The 20,683-nt window shown below is 39.0% G+C and overlaps 2 protein-coding genes across 5 annotated transcripts in view; one reads left to right on the top strand and one right to left on the bottom strand.

Moving 5' to 3' along the window:
- The window catches only part of GALM (galactose mutarotase), a 201,153-nt gene that overhangs the window by 114,487 nt on the left and 65,983 nt on the right, over window positions 1-20,683 (top strand). The gene's annotated exons all lie outside the window — the stretch shown is intronic.
- SOS1 (SOS Ras/Rac guanine nucleotide exchange factor 1) overlaps window positions 1-20,683 on the bottom strand; it is a 61,714-nt gene that overhangs the window by 21,996 nt on the left and 19,035 nt on the right. For all 4 annotated transcript variants that reach the window (XR_009724978.1, XM_061350311.1, XM_061350312.1 and 1 more), the window contains 4 exons: window positions 19,385-19,495; window positions 19,177-19,275; window positions 6,350-6,477; window positions 4,728-5,383 (listed from right to left, as the gene is read on the bottom strand). Coding sequence is in view for 3 of the 4 variants with exons in the window: in XM_061350311.1 (XP_061206295.1) it covers window positions 4,728-5,383; window positions 6,350-6,477; window positions 19,177-19,275; window positions 19,385-19,495 (994 nt within the window). In the remaining variant the exon portion in view is untranslated. The remainder of the gene's footprint in view (window positions 1-4,727; window positions 5,384-6,349; window positions 6,478-19,176; window positions 19,276-19,384; window positions 19,496-20,683) is intronic.

Raw genomic sequence — 20,683 nt, 5'->3', positions numbered from 1 at the left:
GTACAACTGATAGTCACATTTAAGGCAAGTGAGATATTTTTCAGCTGGCAGCTCTCCCTTGAGGTTACGTTTATTTCATGGCAAAAAAATCAGCAGATTTCATTTAAGTTGACTAATTACCTATCAGTTAAAGCATTCAGATGTGTTTGAAACCAAGCTAATATCGATAACATAAACCCCAAAGTGCCTCCCTTCATTACAAGAGCAAAACCATTTATTTTCGAGTATGAGGAAATGCAGTGACAGCACACTGGCACTGCACAGACATGACTAGAAACAAAGTTAACCTTGTTATCACTGAATAAAATTAATGACCATGTTACAATGGCTTTGCATATTAAATCCATACACAGATTTTTAAAATAAACTCTAACTGGTAATTTTTCTAACAGGGAGTGGCTGAAGAGGAGCACACAGGACTTGAGGCAAGAGTTCCTACAGGCTGTAATGAAGATGAAAACACCTGCATTATTCGACCTAACGCTGTATGAAGCCATTAGACTTGTTGCCTGGAATAGGGGTTCTTAAGAGGTTTTTTAAAATCCTCCTTAACTATTTACCAGCACCTTGTCCATTTGCATGAACCTTCTACACCTTTCTTAGATCCTACTTAAGCTCTCTTCATGTGGGCAACAGTTTAATGTGTCACACAGATTAACCATGCACTGTGTAAAACAACATTTCCCTGCATTTCTGTTGTATGCCAATTCCTGTTTCTTAAACAACTGGCTATTCTGTTTTACCATCTCTATGTCCTTCACTAAGCCATTTTTCTCATGGTAATGCCTCTCCCACCTCTCCTCGAAACCGTACAGTCTAAAATCCTTTTCAAAGGCAAAACTCAAAAATCCTTTTGCACAAAAAAAATCATCCCTGTCCCCATCCACCCTCATCATGAAAAAAACAGGGTTTTTTATGCTAAAAGACAAGTATAGAAGTAAGCACAGTAACTCATATTTTCACATCTTGTAATCTGCACACAGCATCCCCCACGCAGATTTGGTCTACATGAAAATGAAAGCCTTCACAGCAATTAACGTTTTCAGATCACTGCAAGCTCTGAGTCATAGCTATTGTTATTTACAGGTAGGGTCAGTGATTAAACCCACAATACATATTGAATTTCAAATGAAGCAGATCAGAAAAATCAAATCTAACCTTGTTATCTCCCTAGCAAAATCTGTAACTCAAAATAGTGTACAATATATGAGCAAGCATTAACAAAATACAGACAACACTAGTTAGTCAGGATGTCTGCTCATGTGATAATTCTCTCTTCAATACAGCCAATTTGAAAGCTAAAAAAGAACAATAACTTGTTCTGCAAGGATTTATAAATAATCACCCTTGAATTCCTTAAGAAAGGAAACGGACACTATGATGACGCACAAGCACTCTTAACATATCAAAGCTTTAAAAATAGAAGAGCACTGCCCTATACATAAAAAAAAAATTGCCTCGATTTTCAAATCTTGGTACCACCTAACCCAGCTGCTCTTAAACAAGGAACAGGCAAAGGAGGAAATAATTTATGCAGAAACAATTTAAAACAAGTAAAAGCCACTAAAATATGTAAGTAGGGTCAGAACCTGAATTTCTAATTGAAGGGCAGTTTCTCTCATGTGAAAATATACAGAAAGCTGCTTTTGCTGAGGAGATTTCTCCCCGCTTTGCCGCTCTATAGCAGGAGAGTTTGGACAACCTGCCATACCTTGTGGCCAGGTGGCCATCAGGGCTGTCTCCCTGTCCTCACTCTCGCTGGATGCCCCCTACACCCAGCAGCATTGCTTGGAAAAGCAATGCTTTGGTCCCTGTTCCACAGCTAAACAGAGAAATATTTCAGCTGGTTTGTGCATTGTCAGGGAGGTGAGGGAAGAAAAATAAAAGGTCCAACACCCATTACCTACAAATTACATGGACTACACAGATCTTCATTGCGTGCCCCTGACCCTGGCAGAGGGGTTGGAACTGTATGATCTTTAAGGTCCCTTTCAACCCAAACCGTTCTGTGACTGACAAAAAGTTGAGACTACTCTCTGAACACAGCTCATATACTTCTCCATATGCAACTAACTAAATTGCTCTTCAGCTACTTGCAACAGATTGTTACCACCTCTATGATTGTATCTGTAATTATAGTATCTGACTTACAAAGATAAAAACCTAGCAAAGAGTCACAACTACAGTAAACACTGTCTTTAGACTGTCAGATCAAGGACTTCCTAACCAGTCACACATATTTGAGACAAGGCACCTCAGAAAGTAAGGGCCTGCTATTCTGGCATACGAATATAAAGTCAGTAAATTCTTTCAAGATTACAATCACACATGCATAATCCTGCATGGAACAAGAAGAGCCTTTCTACAGTCTGTAGCTGCTTGGCTAGGTATCACCAGAGTACTCATCCTCCCACATCTCCAAGGAAAACAAGTCTTGAACTCAGGTGGTAAGTGTATGAAAGAAGAGCTAAAGGGTTACTATGGAAAGTTGTTGCCCTACTCACTGCATCTCATAAGGTGTAAAAAAACACTGAATGATTTCCATAGTAAATGGATCTTTGTTTCCTGCACAACAGAGCATTTTGGCTGAGTCACTATAGCTTTATTTCTGTGTTCCCCTGGAAAAGACACAGAATAGCACTGAAAAGGCGCAGAATGGTTAGACCAATTAATTTTTCCTCACAGAAAACCAGTAACAAACCAGAAGGTATTGAATGGAAGAAAAGGGTGTTAAGAAATCATGTGCTACCTAGCGATTCAGCATCAGGTCCATGCATGTTTCACCGAGATCTTTAAGGCTACAAAGGCAAGCCAAATATATCACAAAACAACCATTTTTCTTCTTCTGAAGATAGCCTATCCCACAGTACCCACATTCTCAATTCTGTCATACAATAGTTTGGTCCATGTCACATATACCTTCAAGCAACCTCGCAGGTGTATGTTGTTAGGCTTCAAGCAACCTACTTAAAGCTTTATTAAATAAGGGCTATTACAAGCAGGGATTTAAATGACTGTGGATGAAGGTGGATCTAATAGATTGATCTGAATGCTTCATTGATGTCCTGTGTGCTAGCAAGGGCAAACAGAAATGCAAAAAATGCGACAGGCGATTATTTCAAGAAGCCACATGCTCCTTAAAAACAGGCCTTTCTATTTTACCAAGCTAGAGAATGCAGTTTGTGGCTCCCAGGACAGAAATGACGCATGGAGAGCACTGCTAGCACTTGGAATAATCATAGAATAGTTAGGGTTGGAAAGGACCTTAAGATCATCAAGTTCCAACCCCCCTGCCATGGGCAGGGACACCTCCCACTAAACCATGCCACCCAAGGCTCTGTCCAACCTGGCCTTGAACACCGTCAGCTATAGCACCAAAGTCCCAGCACATATGGAAAGGGCAATTCTCAATGGTGCACAAGTTATTCAAAGCAGAGCAAATATTCACAAGGGCATTAATGAAGTACTATTTTTGCCAGTTCTCTGCAAAATATAATGATAGCTCTGAAAACCAAAAAGTATCTGTCCTTCTCCAAGGCTGAATTGTTTTATTTTAGCTTTCCAAAACATAAAACTATGTCACAAATCATGACTGTGGAATACAAAGCCAAGAGTTGGAAGTTTATAAAGTTACAAGAAAATGATGACAGGCACAAAACCACTCTGGTAAGAACTGCCAGCACAATATTGCGTTTGGGTTTCTAATACATGTTAGGAAAGCTCAAGTGAAGGAAATGTGGAGAACAGCAATAAATATAATGGAGTAAACATGTATTTACAAGCACTTTAAAAATAAACAAAAGTACCATACTACAATAATTCTGCTTATTCCCCACATCTTCCAAATGAATATTCCTGGATTATGCAGGGTATCCAGGACTGAGCTGCAGGAGTACAATTTAAAGGAGTACAATTGGAGTGCAAAGAGTAAAAAGAAAGGGAAACAACAAAAGAATCTACAGTTGGATATGAGAAGCACAAGTGCCAAGATGCCTGTAGTTTTAGAATAACTGACACACAGGTAGAAAAAACCCCAAACAAACAGAAAACTCAAACCCAAGCCCAATGCTTTTCATCACAGCTTATGAAAATCCTGGGAAATTATTAAAAAACCTGAGGTTGGACTGGATGATCACATAAATGCCTTCAAGGTACTTTCAACACAGAAACCCAAAGTCCTTAAATCCCCACTGAAATTCTGATTAAGGCAAAGTTCCAAGGCCAAATTATGCAAGTGACTTCTTCTAGGAACCTAGCATTTGGTCTTTTCCATTACATGCCAGCATGGACACAGGTAATATCAGATAAGAGTAGAACCCGTGACTGAAAACACTGGGCCAATAATTCTCTCCCACAACGCTAGTGCCTCATGTGCCACCCAGCTTTGGAAGTTTTGAGGGAATGCAATTCCTGTAGCCGGGGGCATACAGGAAAAGGTATTGTCTAGAGCTCAATTCCTGCAGACCCCTGATCCCCCATCCCTTTGATGAGAATAACCTTATGCATATCCCACCGTATTCAGCCAAACAGGATTCGTATTTTTAACTGCTAGTGATGCATATTTAGATCTCAAAACTATAACTCAAAAAGCATGTTAGAATATGTGCACTGCAAAGCATATTTACTTTCTACAACTTTATATATTTTGCTGCATGTATTTAGCAGAGAAAGAGAAACATAGCCTGGTCACCACCTTGAGTTTTGGCTGTATAAATGAAGTGCCTCACCTGCATACATGTGGTAAGTCAGCCTCTCAATAAGCTTGACAACAGTTCCTGCCTTGATGATGGGGATTCCAGATTTGGGCTGCATGTTTTCTTCAAACACAATATTCTCTTCAGAGTCAGGTTCTGCAAATCTGTAAAGCTCAGGATTTGGAAATCTCATCTGCTCCTCTTTTTCTTCCTGCAACATTGTTACATCCAACATTCTTTCCAGCGTGCTTCTATATTGCAAAGATATCAATGCTGCCATCCAGTTGTTTTTCTCCTCAGCTGATTTAGCAGCGAAAATAACACTGTTCTCATCTTTTAAGATTATTTCAAAAGCATGTCTGTACTCGTTAGTGTCGTCCTTATCGTTGATTTGTACCTTTCGCATGAAGAACTTTTCTTTTAGACGGTATTCTGCATTGCTAGCACCAGGAAGTCTTGGCTGGCCATGATTTGACTTACAGCAAATCATCAAGCCATCAAATAGAAATATGTGCCTCTCATGCTTTGCTCCTACACGTGTGAGTGTTCCTTCCATGATGAACTCGTTACAGCATTGTCCAATGTCCTTACCCTCCCAGCCATCAATATTTTTTTGGATTTCATTCATTTTCTTAATTGCCAGCTGTTTCCCCTTCATCTGCTGCGTATAGAACCGGCATGCAGATTCACTTCAGTGAAGATGGGAAAAAGGCAGCCTATTAGTACACATGTATTTAAAAACCACAACCACCACTAACAGCAAAAACACAAGCTCATCTTCCTGAGTGGTGAGAATTCCACTGAGAATGCAGTTTCAGCAGGCAGTATCAGCACCACTGCAAGTCTTGACTAATGTTTCGCTTAAATAACTCATCTGATGAATTTTCTACTTATCTTCTATGTAATAAATATTATACATAAACATGGACAACCAGAAGCAGGCAAGCCATTAGTGCTTCTTAGCCTAACAAACCACTCATTTCCATAGCCAACAAAACAATTTTAGACTGCATTAATTTGAAAGAAGCATATTTAGAGATAAGCTGTTAAAATTATCCATGTCCAAGCCTAAAGATTCCACCTTGCAGCAGAGAACTTGTTTGGTAAATAAAATATTGAAACAATTTTAGAGCAAACACAAAGTTTTAACATGTTTAAATAACCGCACAAATGTTAGCATTAGATCAAAGAACTGATACTATAATCCAAGAATTTGCTACAACAGAGCATCTAAGCACTAGCTATCTATGCATTTCTATTATCCAGTGGTAATTTTAACTAGGCATTGCACAAACACTTCAGATTAAGTAGTTTCAAATTCAAGAACATTCCCTTCTAATCCCACAGACAGGCACTTCTACAGTGTTTTTAAGTGAATGTTCATTATCTGAGCACAATTACCCCACAAATGCAGTAACTTTCTACTTACCGGGGAATTCTCAGAACGTCTCAACTACCAGTATGAAAAGACACATAGAAACTAGAACAATTTTAAAACAATAACAAATTATCTCGGCTTTGATGTCACTTCCTCTGAAAAAGCAGGCTTGTCACAAACTATTTTGTTCATTGTTTACTAAAAGAGGAAACTGGAAGCCCTGGATTTATAGCAAAGCATTAAGAGCAGAAAGCAGGAAAAATGGAAACGTGTTTACCTAAGCCTTCGTTTTGCAAGACTTTTGGAGCATATCCGTTCCATACTGCTTTGAAGATTAAGTAGGGCAGTTATTGCTTGCTTTAAGCACTCTTTATCCTCTTCATCCTCACTTTTTTCTTCCAATTGCTGTGAACATTGAAATTCAAATACAAAAAGTGTTACAAGCATTTTGGTTTGTTGAAATACAGAAGTTTGACCTAGGAAGAAGAAATCCAACCATCTGATGATTCTGTATGCTCCTACTTGTTATTAAAGTTAATTAAATTGCATTACTGACACAGGCAAGAGAGATCTGCCAAGAGCTTAATCTCAGTAAAACAAGAACAGCAGCCAATAGTCCCCCAGATACAGATACACTCAGGTATGTGCTATTTACCTCAAATTAGCTTGATTTACCTTACATCTCCAAAAGAGAATACATTTAATATGTTACATCTTAAGAGGAACAGTGAGGAAGGAAATCCCCACACATACCATTCTAGACCACAGGATCAAATCTATGGTATGGCTCTATGTTTGTGACACACCTGTAACAGGCAAGCTGAACTGAAAGCTAAGCAAAACTCCTTCAACACATGGATAAACAGAAGATTACAAGGGCTCTCACCTCATTAACAACAGACTAATCAATAACTCAGGTTGGAAGGGACCTTGGAGATTACCTTATCCAACCTCCAGCTCCACTGCAGAGCAAATATAGATCAGGTTGCCTAGGGCCATACTGAGTTTTTAATTCTCTCAGGATGGAGAGATCACAACCTTTCTGGACAATCTGTTCCAGTGTCTGAAAACCTCTTGGCAAAAAAAAAAAAAAAATTCCTAATACCTTGTTTGGATTTCCTTTATTGACTTTTTACAGTGGAATATACAGTGGACGCACTTCACAGATTTGAGAAGTATTTATCTGTCTTCCCTACTCCATTATACAGTCAAAGACACCAGGAAGGTTCCCCCTTTTCCTTAGTCTCATTTTCTCCAGAATGAGGAAGCCCACTCCCCCAGCTTCTCCTTCATCACATTCCATTCCTCATGTCATCTTGACGGGTCCCTCCAGGGAGTTTGTTTCAGTACACCAATGCCAACTGAAAGCTTAAGCTGGATGCGGTTCTCCTGATGCAGCCCTGCCCATCCTGAACAGGTAGGCACTGCAACTTCCCTCAACCTGATGGCTACATGCTTGTTAATACAGCCCTTCACTGTTCTTAGGGTGTTTTGCAGGCTTGTATTTAGTTTATAATTCAACAGGACAGTGGGTTTTTTTTCACACAAAATAGCAAAGGGGAAAAAATAACCAGAGGGACATTGATGAGAGGTAAATATTCTTCCTCTGTTGAGCAGTTGCTTGACTGTTCATCAGAAAACACAGGGGCATCTAACCATGGTCAGCTTGTAAAACCGGGATATATATGTCCCTATCTTAGTAGACAGCTACATCTACTTAGTTGACAGCTATGTTATGCCTTCATACGTTATTAACTTATTTTAAAGGACAAAAAATATAATACATTTATAAACTATAACTGGACAAGAAGAGTTAATACTTTTGTGCCTAACTAGCTCTGTGACACAGAAGTTTTATAAACAAGATCTGACATGTTTTCTCCCTAAGATTTTAGTCTTAAATCTTCATTTAGCCATTAAAATGTTTCACATTCCACTTAGTGAAAAAAACTGTTGACTACATCGGTGGCTTAGATGTAAAACTGAGATAATTATTTACAGGACTATTAAGAGACAAGTGCTGAAGACAACCACACACTAAGAACTGGCTCCAGAGTACTGAAAGATTTGTTTTGACAGACGTGGTATAAGTGAAGTGACAGGCTAGCATGGACCAGAGTAAGACACCCTTGGCAGCACTGCAATCACACAGTTTGCTTCCAGTGTAAAATGAAAGTATTGTCCTCCGAAGTCGACTGAAAGCAACATATTCATGTCTGACATTTGAACTGGTCATAGAATAGCATTATTTTTTTCCCCTGACCAGAGTTAATCATTCAGTACAATAGCTGTCAGTGCCAAAGACTACATTATTTGTTTCAGCCATAAGGATGACCACAAAGATTATTCTAGGCAGCCTTAGTTTATGCAGTATAATCTGTTATGCACTTCATCTAAGCAGCATTAGGCATAAGACAATCATTGAAATAGGGCTAACAATGCACCACAACAGACAATACTTCCCAGGTCTCAGGGAGAATAGAATCATAGACTGATTTGCATAAAGCTCATCTAGTTCCACCCCCCTGCCACTAGCAGAAACACCTTCCACTAGACCAGGTTGTTCCAAGCCCATCCAACCTGGCCTTGAACACTGCCAGGGATGGGGCAGCCACAGCTTCTCCAGGCAGCCAGTGTCTCCTCGCCCTACAGGGAAGAGCTTCCTAACACCTCACCTAAATCTCCCCTGTCAGTTCAAAGCCATCCCCCCCTTGTCCTGTCACTGTAGGCCCTTGTAAAACATGCCTCTTCAGATTTCTTATAGGCCCCCTTTATGTACTGGAATACTGTTATAAGATCTCCCCAGTGACTTCTCCAGGCTGAACAAGCCCAGCTCTCAGCCTGTCTCCATTACAGAGCTGCTTCAGCCCTTAGAGCATCTTTGTAGCTTTCTCTGGACCTGCTCCAACAGCTCCATATTCCTCTTGTGTTGGGGTCCCAGAGCTGAATGCAGTACTCCATACAAGGTATCACAAGAGCAGAGTACAGAGGGAGAACCACCTCCTTCAACCTGCTGGCCATGCTCCTTTTGATGCAGCCCAGAATGCAGCTTTCTGGGTTGTAAATGCATGCTGCAAGGTCATGATGAGCTTTTTATCAACCAACCCTCCCAGATCCTTGTCCTCAGGGCTGCTCTCAATCCAGAGATTGAACACATCACTCCAAGATGAAAGAGACTACCCTCATCATATTCCTCTGCTCTCTAGATTTAACACAGAGGTACCATCTTCCTTTGCTTCAGTTGTGCATATCGGATAGGTTTAGAAAGGACTTCAGACAAATAAGGCAGGTACAGCAGTGCTGGCACAAGTCCTGAAAGCTAAGAAAAACATGTAACTAATTCTAAGATTTTGCATCTTTCCTGTACAAGAGTCAATGAAGGCTCTTTGCCTTGCGCGCTGCCTCTTTGCCAACTTCCATCAGAAGAATTCGGCTGGAAAAGATTGTTCTAGCCTAGTGTCCTTGAAAACAGACCCCATTAGATCCTACAGTATCCTTTACATTCCCTTCAGAAACATACTGGTACAGATTAATGTTTGTAACTGCAAAGTATTCTGCTCCTATGCTGAGTTTATAAAATACTTTTTACAGCAATTTCTCTTCAGTTGCAAAAATTTTGGTATTCATCATAGAAAAGTCCATATCCAAAAGCAAAATACATGTTTGATAACATGTTAGAGAGAAAGCAGTTAAGACTAGAATCTCCCCATCAGGATCCATTGGAAGTAACCCATATTTTCAATTGCATATGTAAACTAAATCAAAGTCCAATGAGTGTAATTGTGCTCCAGGCTTAACATTCAGAAAGCAGTGTGTAGAAGTATTCACCTTCTTAAGTGTCAGACCAACACAAGTGACAAATCTAGCAGTGCTGTAAACTATGAAGACACTTCTCTGAACACAGAAAAGGAATTTGAAAGAATATATTCCAGCATTACAAAATTGCCATAAACCACTATCAGAAACAGTCAGAACTAAGCTTAAATTACAGCAAGAATTTCACCTTATACTACCTGCAGACAGTGTGGAAAAGCAGGTTAAGGAAAGTGAAATGGCATCACCAGAAACACATCCAAGTTTCTCTGCAAATCCCACTGATTCTTCTATAGCTGTGCAGTGCCCCCTAATGAACAAAGCGGGTAGATGCTAAATACAAGTGTGTGGTGTTGGGATATTTTTTTTAGATGGTCTCCTATGAGGAATACCGTATTATTATGGGAAGGAGATTTCTGATTTATCAGTAGTATTACAGTCATTGCAGTTTTAATAACCTAATGAGAAAAATATTCGTTTATAACGATTAATGATTCACAACACTACAGTCACAGTATCCTGGCCATTCAAGGGAAACAAACTTGGAAAACTGACTGCTAAGGGAAGTTTCTAATTAAAAGAAGTACTCTACATTCTAGGCCACAAGCCCTGCAGATATATCAAGTGGAAGAGCAGGTATTTTGTTCTACCTGTTGCTTAACACAAGGATTAGATGTTTATAGAACTGGGAAGTTCCCAACAGATACAGAAGAAATCCTCCTCATGCAGTACAAAAAAGAAACTATGATAGTCCTTCATTTACACTGCCAGGGAAGCATGTGTCTAGATAGACAATGACAGAAAATACATTTCTACTTATTAGAATATGCAGGTATAACAATACTAGTGGGTGTCATGATGGATATAAAATCATGCACTTTAGGGCTTACATAACAACCTAGAGTTTTGACTTCCTGGGAACTTATTCTAAGTCTAACCACTGAAACTTGTGAACTGCAGGTTCCCCAATTTAAATGTGAGGAGACATCACAAATAAGCTTCCATACACAACAGACAACAGCACATGGGAGGCAGGGAAATCATAACTGGATTTGCTTAACTCAAGATCACTTGATTGCAGGTGCTAGCAAAACTCACTGTCCCCCAAAACTTTAATGTGTGTAACGTGTAAGTGGGTGGTCCCACATTACAAGTGGGAGCTGCACACCACAATACTCAACAACAAGCTCAAACTAGTACTGCCTCAGAGAAACCTCTTCAAAACCCACTATGCAATTTCTTCAGACATTCTGAAGCCCACAGCGAGGCAACAAAACAGTTGCATAGCTGGCAATGCAAGCTTGATATGTACTGTGACCTATCTGCTCTGCAGGGAAACGCCACATGAGTAAGCAATGAGAACATGAAGTGCGCTGACACCAGCTAGTCCAGCATCTGCTCTAATGCCTCACCATTTTCTTCAACATGTTTCAGAAGGTAGTCCTGAAACAGTCTATTTTATGATCAAGAATAACAATGAACAAGGTTTTCTCCTCTCTGGCAAATGCAGTTCAGGCTGGTCTGCTGGCACTTCCCCATGAAACAATCCTGGGAGTAGGCTCAACAGCATTGAGCTGCCTGAGAGCTCTGACTTTTTGCAATTCCTCAAAATAATAAAAAGCTCAGCCCCAGCAAGTGGTATGCTGGGCAAAAAGTGCTCTCATAGACTGTTCAGAAAGTTTGATTGTTAGAAAGGCTGGAACAGCAAATGCTGACAACTGCAGGGAACACTATGCGCTTCACGGATATGCTAGCTGTCTAAAAGGGACTTGAAGAATAAAGGAAACTCCATATGCCATATTCCTGCACATACATAAACAGCTTTAATGCACTGAAACTTTAAAAGTAATTTTGTTTTCATATAAACTCAGTTTTGAGCATAGTGCAGTAAAAATAGGCATATATTTATATAACTGTTTATTTAGATACACAATATAGCAGGGGTGTTATTTGCATTAGGAATGAATCCAAACTTAATTATTGAAGTAATCATAAAAACCTTTTCTCCACTCAAAGTTTAACTGTGCCTTCTCAGTTTAATTTTAAAAGTTACATTAAATCACGTAATTTACATGAGCATCTCAAATATCAAATCTCAGATCAGATAACTGGTTACAAAAAGGGTACCAGCATTGTCCTGAAAGCACATTTTAAAGACAGACAGAAGCTAAAAAGCCATCATCTTTTATTTCACACCAAGTTTTAACTCACACGTTAAATACAGTCAGCCCATTGGGAAGTACAAGTAAATCATTAAACCAGAAGAAAATAAGAAGCATTTCACTTTTTAGCACAAGATTCCCAGTTCTTTCACAGCTAGACTATGTGACTTAAAATAAATCCCAAAGATATATGGAAAATTTAAGTAAAAACTTCACCTGAGCCCAAAAAAGTGAAACCATCAGGACTAAAACCATGTGAATTTAAGGAATTGCTACTTTGATAACTCGATGTAGATGCTCTTACTTGGGGAGAGAGGAATGAAATAAAAAGTAAATCTGTTGCAGAAATAGATTACAGTACTCTGAAGTAAGTGCCATTTTTCAAATCAGGATGGACCATGAGGAAGAGTCAAGGAAGAACTATTCAGAAATATATACCACATCAGTCTGTCAATTGACATTCAACAATTCAACAGCTTATGTTTTCCAAAACGGGTTTCTTATGTGGCAAATTTTCCACTAACATTCGCATGAATGGGTACAGCCTGTCAGGAGACCAAATTCCAGATTAGGTCTGCTCAAGTACTAGTGCAGCCTGCAAGGTATTTTAACTGGTTTCTGCTCAGCAGGAAAGAGTACGCTCTCAGTTTCTACAACTGTGAAGGGATTCATGCATGTGAGCAATTCTCACTGAGCTTACACAATCAACATTTCCTTCATCAAGGAACAGATACAAAAACAAAGACTTGTTTTCAAGTAAGTTCCTTCATCTTCTCATAGAACAATTTCCTAAGCATTCAGACTTTTTGTAGGCTACTGGCTGCCATATATGTATTCTATATGCCCAGATTCCATTACTAGGGGAATGACCACTTAGTTTACAGGAGGCCTTGTCTTCTGGAAAACCCATCTGCTCTGCATCCTTTAAAAATCTGGGTGTTTTTTTTGCATATACTGATGTCTCTTCCACAGCAGATTCATTACCTTTCTGCAACAAACGTACAAGTTCACACAGATCCTTCCAGAGCCTTCATGCTCTGAAATTCTCTTCTTTCTTACTGTCACTTTGGTTTGTCTCATCATTATTAGAAGACCTGCAGAATACATTAGAAATTTTATATTCATAATTAAGTTGGTAACATTTAGTTAGATCAGTATTTCAAATATCACAAAATATTTACCTATGTGCTTCCAATACTTGCAATTGAGGTCTTCCATTTTCTTCCCCCACATTTTCCATCATAGTAAAGACAATTCAATTTGAAAACATCTTCCCTTTCTCTTTTGTAATTCCAAAATGGATTAAAATCCACTTTCACTGCTTCGACACAATTTTTTTTTGCCAGCCAAGTTTGCAAGACGTGAGCTCAACTGGATGATACCTCTATATTTGGATAGGAATGTATGCATTTTTGAATGCTATGTAAGATGATTCACAATTTCAGAGATCATTTTTTGAAGCAACAGTAGAACCCTGTTGATTTTAAGAGGAACCCTATCGATTAAGGAAAACTCAGCAGACGAAATTAGGGATTTCAATCAGAAGCCCATGTGTAGACTTGGTCAACAGAAACCATGAATGCAGCTTGTTATTTTACTTGTGTTTGTCATTTCCTACATCTTTTCATTGGTTTCCACTGAAGATATCAAAGTATTAACTGAAGACATAGACCTGCACCGCTATAAAAGCAAACAGAGAAAGCATGCTGAATCCAATTCTGGACAGCTCCAGGTCCAGAAACATTTCCACTGAAGAAATCAAGTATATGAAAGTCTCAACCACAGCAGTCTCTGAGGATCTCCCTTTTGTAGAGAAGATGACAGGAACAGAGGCAGGAGGACAGGGAGATACACTACTGCTATTAAAAGACTATACAGCAATACAAGTATATAAGGGAGACTATATGATGACTGCCAGTCACAAAAACTATAGGAGCTGAAAATCTCAGCTACGGTAAAAGCTTCTTAACATTCAATCCTTGATGGACTGTGTCAAAACTTTTATCTGGGGGAGAGAGGGAGAAGGGATCAGAATCTGCCTAAATTCCTGTAACACCCATCTGTTTTCATGAGAACTTGGCCTTGGATGTTCAGCAGGAACTGCTGCCATGTAAGCTACAAGAGTTATTTACCATCATCATCAGCCACTGAAAACAAGGAACAGACCACCGACAACCAACCCTAGAGAACAGTCTTCCCCAATAGGTCTCTCCTAATTCTCACAGTAGTGAGGAGAATTTGCCCTGTAGGTATTCCTAGAAAATGAATCCGAACACAGGACTCTGGAACCCTACAGCTACACAGTGAAGTCAAAAGTCAAGTCAGAGTTAAGTTAGTGCTTTATTTGACTCTCCAAAGAGGGCATCACCTAGTTAAGAACTGTCTGGCCCTCTGCCATGCTACTCAGTGCTCCAAAGGGTCAAAGTACAACATTTGTTGGCCCAACAGCAGATTGACAGTAACACAGCTCAAGTGTCACTGAGGACTATAAGCAAAGTGGAAGGAGGATTTTTTTTTATTTTACTTTTATCCAGCTTTTGCAGAAAAGCAATTTTAGCAGAGTAATGGAGAAAAATATCCTCCAAGGTAATTACTTCTCATAAGAAAAGTGCCTGGAAAGAGACATCTGCTTCTCAAAAGGCCAGATACATCCTGTGTAAAAAGAAACAAAGCTACACAACAAAATATTGCTGTGTACAACAAACAGCCCCATCATAATACCATAAACAGATGACATAAATCATTGACAAATGAAGGGATACATCTGCACATTTATCTGACACAAACACATAGGAAATCCATCAGTGAGTACCACAGCTAGAAATTGAAAAACAAGTACATTCTGAACAACTTCTTCAAGAGTCATCTCAGAGAGCCCAATTAATCAGATTAACCAAGTTTGTTGAAGAACTGTGCATACACATGTGCAAGTTTTATTTTTCCCCTACCACCTTCCCTTTGGCTGCCAAAGACACAGCTGTCAAAGCATAAACCCATGAAAAATTAAAGGAGAAAAGCAAGAGAAATGTTGTCAGTGAAACCAAACAAGCAAGAAGGAAATACGGAACCCCATTTACCTGGCTGTACCACCTCCAACTTCTACCATAAGGCACAACTTCTGTTCACTGTTTACAACACTGCAGTTGTAAGTCTTCATAGCTTAACTATATGAAGAAGTTAAGTTTTTCACCTATTGTCATATCCTAGGAAACCTCTTCCTGAACTTGAGACCAATATTTATATCACCACAGCTTTTCTCCCAAGAAACACACAAATATGCTTGGCCAGTCCTTATCACATATGAACAACAGTTTGGTCAAGCAACATTTCCTCAAGTAGATAGGCCTTCACTGCCACAGAAGCATAAAATTGTGTATTATCTCCAGTGGATGTAAAGGAAAGTCATCCTCATCTGCAGTTACATGTGCAAGCCATATAAAACAGTAATGCTTCTGCTTTTACTTCAGAACAGTATAGTACATACAAGTTACTGTGTTGGGAAAGAAGCATGCCAGACAGTGATTCTGGCAAATAAAATCCTTTGTTGATGCTAAGCAAATACTTCCTTTGTTGATGCTAAGCAAATAATCCATAGCTAGCCTGAATCTGTGACTTTCTGGGTTTAATATTAATAGAAGACAACTAAGGATTGAATAAAGCAAGAGAATCTGTTACAGTGCCTGTACTAAACACAAGCAACAAAATACAGTGTTTTGAGACAATATATAATGTCTCATAAAAACTTTGCAGAGTGCCAAAGTTCCACTAATTAAAACGTGATTCTCCACCTTGGACTGGGTTATACCAGTTACAGAGGGTATTACAAACCAGTTTCATTAAATTTGTTACACTCTGGATCACAAGTCTGACTGAATCAAAAGTGAGGTCAAAGCCAAAAGTAGTTTGGGATGTGCTGCCGAGCGCAGCTCACAGCAAGACACTTACAGGATCAACCTAAAGATACTCTAGTCCTAAACTACTAATATTTCACCACCCTGTGCCTTCTCCAGCAACATGTAACAAATCTAATACCATCAGTGCAGGAAAAGGGTGGTTTCTTGTCTTGGAAGACCTTGCCAAACCAGATTTTATTTATTTTAAGTCACATTAGCATAGGGAAAGACAAAAAAAAAATCTTTAATTGAGGAGTATTTCTACTGGAGCTGAATTGCCAGTCAGTAAAAACTGGCAACTTATTTATCATCTATGTTCTAATTCTGAAAAAGTCAATAAAACACACTAGATGCTGTTGTGAAATGAAAGGGTCCCGAGAATTACAGATTCTAGCAGCTAGAATTCCAACTAAAAAAGTATTTGTAAATAGACAAGAAGTTTCCATTCAGAAGTCACAGGAGCCAAGTCTGCACTTGGGTTTAAAAAAACTGAACAAGCAAGAAACCTATCTAGCTTTCCTGTTTTCTGGAATATATTATTTTATCTAAACAAAGTTTATAGATGACTTGGGCCATTCCTACTTTGAAAACGAGGAATTCTTAAATAATCTTTTATTTACACAAAGAAACTAAAGAGTATCACACATGCACACAAATTTGCAGCAATCAAAGCAGTGCTCAGTTCAAATTAAGTCTTATAAACGTCTTTCTTCAATTACTCAAAGTCATAAATAACTACACTGCTTGTACTACGCTACCTTGCATTTAAGAGTCCACATTTCTGTTTACAAAATTCTATGATTTAGAAAAGCCCATTTGCATTATCTGCAAGCTTGCAGGAAAGCATAATCTCACATGAAGCAGCTATATTATACAGTTGGTTCTTATATAAAAGTTCAGGGACTTTCAGGTTTGGTTAAAGGAAAACAGCCCTTTAGCATATGCTAATTTTCCAACAAAGTTACAGCAAGGAGCTTCAGCTAAAAATAGAATATGTATTTGTACATTCCTGATGCCCTGCCAAACTTCAGGATGGCTTTAGTTTCTAAATAGGATAACCATCAGTGGATAGAAATTAACTTCTTTTTGTACTCTGCGTAGTTAGAAGGTAACTTTGAGATGTATTTTAAGTAGGTAACTTCAAAGTATGTAGATTACACAACACAGCTCAAAAAAATTGCTAACCTGTTTATCCTTAAGTTTATCTATATTCAAGAGAAATAAAATGGGTTTTTCCACATAGCACTTGGCCAACATTCTGCCTCTTCATACCAAGTGATCCATTTGCATAGCATTTTAAACTTGATTATTCACAGATATACCTGCAATAACTAATCAGGTCTCTTACCACACAAAAGTATTCAATACAACTTTGCATAAGTGGAATTCTCAGGATTATATGACTAAGTAATTCCACCCATGCTCTTCCATCAGGACATCTTTAAGTATATCCAACCTGGAATCTGTTTGTAGATTCCAGATATAGGAAAGAAAATGTTATCGCCAACACAGATTATTTGAGGGAGGGATTCAGATGCTGTGTGCACACGTATGTACTAATTGACAGATGAAGCTACTGCCATGAGAGTCACTCTCTCTGCATGCACTATTATCCATTACCACCTGTTACACATATCACATCTGACAGAAGTGATGCGTGTCTTGCTAAAATGTGAGATAAGCCACACAGTGGGAAGAAAACCTGCAAGGTTATCATATATAGAACAAAATACAACCCAACAATATCAGATTTATTCAACCCAGGGCAGAGGGTGGGTGGGTGCAGAGCATGAACATGAAAAGACAAAAATTTTACATGAGGCATAGGTCAGGAGTTGCAAAAAGACTGACAACCTTCTGGAGATGGGCTTAGCTAAGCCTTCAGTTTGCTCTAAGAAAGGGGAGTATCAGTTGCTCCCTATTTCTGTAAGCACACATGCCCTCTTTCCCCCACTAAAATTACCTATGGCAAGAAGCAATGCAGGATGCCTGCGTGTCAGACAACATCAGTCCTTTGTGCTTAAGTCTATTACGTAGGACAACACCATGTTCACATCGAAGTCTGCAAAGCCACTAGGGTACTGCATTTTCAGACTGGGTGATAAAAGCACGAGCAGAGAAACCTTATGGCTGTGCAGGACTTTATCATACAAAACGCAGACAAGCTGCATCATACCTGCCTTGCAATGGGCTGTCAAAGGAAACGCTTAGTATGTTGAAGATGTCTGAAAAGTGAGACCAAACCCATGAGCTAGACAAAGAGACCAAGTACGTGTTCCAAAATTCAAAAGCAGCATGTTATACAAGATGAGCTACGTGTCAAAGCTGTGCATGTAGATCTAAATCAGCAAAACCAGTGTTAAAACTGTAGATGCTTAGACTCAAAGATGACGTAACTACTGGGTTATTCCAAGACAGCTGAACATTCCCGAAAAACACATATAGCTCTTTTCAGAAGAGCAGAGATGTGGTTTTTTTTACTTCTGATCCAAATCTCCCAAAGTAATTAAATCTGGAACACTGTACCCCTTATGAGTTTCCATTAAGTCAAAATGAAAATTCTACCTGAAATTTTTCTTCAAAATGCTCTCCACTCCTTAAAGATTATTATTCAATGGTAATTGATAAATGCCCCAAAAAACACTCTATAGCTATTTTCTTTACATGTCTATTACAGAATCTTTTCTGCTACCCTATACCAACATGAGGTCTCATTACAAAAAGCCCAAGAAGTACACATATCAACCAAGCCTTCCCTCTGAAGGAAGGCTATCACTTTTACAACCACCATGGGATGTTCACTGCAAGAACACCACAGCTTTTACGAAAATGAGTCTTGAATGCAAATCTTACTATGATTTTAAATTTACAAAGTAACAGCTTGAGAAAGCCTTGGACACTTTTGGAATACAGCCATTGCAATTATCTCTTACCTTTGTTGAAACAATCAGTCCAAGAATATGAGTACCTAGCTCTCTGTTGCTTGCTAAATTAATAGTCTTTCCTATTACTATTCAACACAAATCATTAGCTGCTCTAAAACTTCCATAAAATTACAAGCTGATATTCAGTTATTTACAGCATGCACCAGAGCATACAACCTGCTTTTCCTTCATCATAGCAGTTTTACTGTTTACAGGCTAATAAAAGGTTTTACACCCAAATGAACACATAAAACTCTGGTATCCAACACTAGGAATTATGAAAAAAAACATCAGATGACACAACATTCTTACTTTTAGTAGTTCAAAGTAATGAAGACAGTGGTAAACAGGAGCAAGGAGCAGCCGGGGTAGAACATACTGAACAGCTTCTTTAAAGCCTTCACCTATTGACTAGAAACAAAATCAGTTTCAGTCTTAAAACAATAAATGCATTGAAACAACAATATAATGTAATTAAAACAGTAATATCAATAATATGGCTCACTTAAAAGAAAGTTACCTGTAAATAAAATGCTGCTCCTGGCTTTGATAATTGACTTAGAAAATGATCATGAAAACCAGGTCGCAAAATATCTTGTGCATATGATTCATATGGATCAAATGCTAATTCCTAAGAAGAAATACAGATTAATTTTACAAAGCTGATTAAATATCTCAACTTCGTATTTCTTAAAGAAAATACACTACATAGGAGACACTTTCCTGCATACTTTTTCCAAAATACCTATATCGAAGATTCAATACTTTTATATACACAGACTCATGAAGTAATTCAGTCTGGAAGAGATCTCTGGAGGTTGTTTGCTCAGGGTCAAAGCCAAATCCAGCATCAAAACCAGCTGAGGTTGCTCAGGGTCTCATCCAGTTGAATTCCAGGTACCTCTAAGAACAAAGGCATCAAAACCTCTCTGTTCAGCCTATTCCAATGTTCAGTTGTTCTCATTGCAGATCCCCCTCCCCGGTCTAATCAGGGTTACTCTTTCTACCATTCACATGCTCTCTCTAATCTTATTTCACAGTTTTCTACTGTAAGCTCCCAGTAAGACTCCACCTCAGTCTTTTCTACACATTCCTTTCAGGTAACTGAAGATAAAATAAGCTCTCCTTCCTCAGACTTCTAAGACTGAATAAATGCAACACAATTAACCCTCTTTGTACACCATGGACCTTAACTCCTTAATCACCATGGCAACCCTCATGTATAAGGAAATCTTATAGAATCACAGAATAGAATCATAGAATAGAATCATAGAATAATTGGGGTTGGAAGGGACCTTAGAATTCTAACCCCCCAGCCATGGGCAGGGACACCTCACACTAAACCATGTCACAGAAGGCTCTGTCCAGCCTGGCCTTGAACACTGCCAGGGATGGAGCATTCACAACTTCCCTGGGCAACCCGTTCCAGTGCCTCACCACCCTTACAGTAAAGAACTTGTTCCTTATATCCAGTCTAAACTTCCCCTGTTTAAGTTTTAACATGTTACCCCTTGTGCTATCACTACAGTTTCTACTAGGAAGTCTTCTACTACAAAAACCAAAACCGGATGCAGTATGCCAGATGTGGTCACAAGTGCTACACAGAAATGATCACTCCACCTGTCAGCCCCACTTTTCCTAATAAAACCCAGTAGGCAGTTAGCCTTCACTGCCCCTTCCTGAGGATTTTCAAGCCCTGTTGAACACTGCTGCTCCTCAGCCAGACAGCTGGCCAATTGCATGGGGCTGTCCAGTCTCAGGTGCTGGATCTTCATGTTTTCCTTTACTTAGTTCTATGAGGTTCCTATAGATCTGTTTC

The sequence above is a fragment of the Neopsephotus bourkii genome, unplaced genomic scaffold (assembly GCF_033783945.1).
Source record: "Neopsephotus bourkii isolate Nb327-2 ecotype Australia unplaced genomic scaffold, CSIRO-AGI_Nbou_v1 NB_481, whole genome shotgun sequence".
NCBI lineage: Eukaryota > Metazoa > Chordata > Aves > Psittaciformes > Psittacidae > Neopsephotus > Neopsephotus bourkii.
Note: the sequence above shows the minus strand (reverse complement) of the source record. Positions and strands in the feature narration are given on the sequence as shown.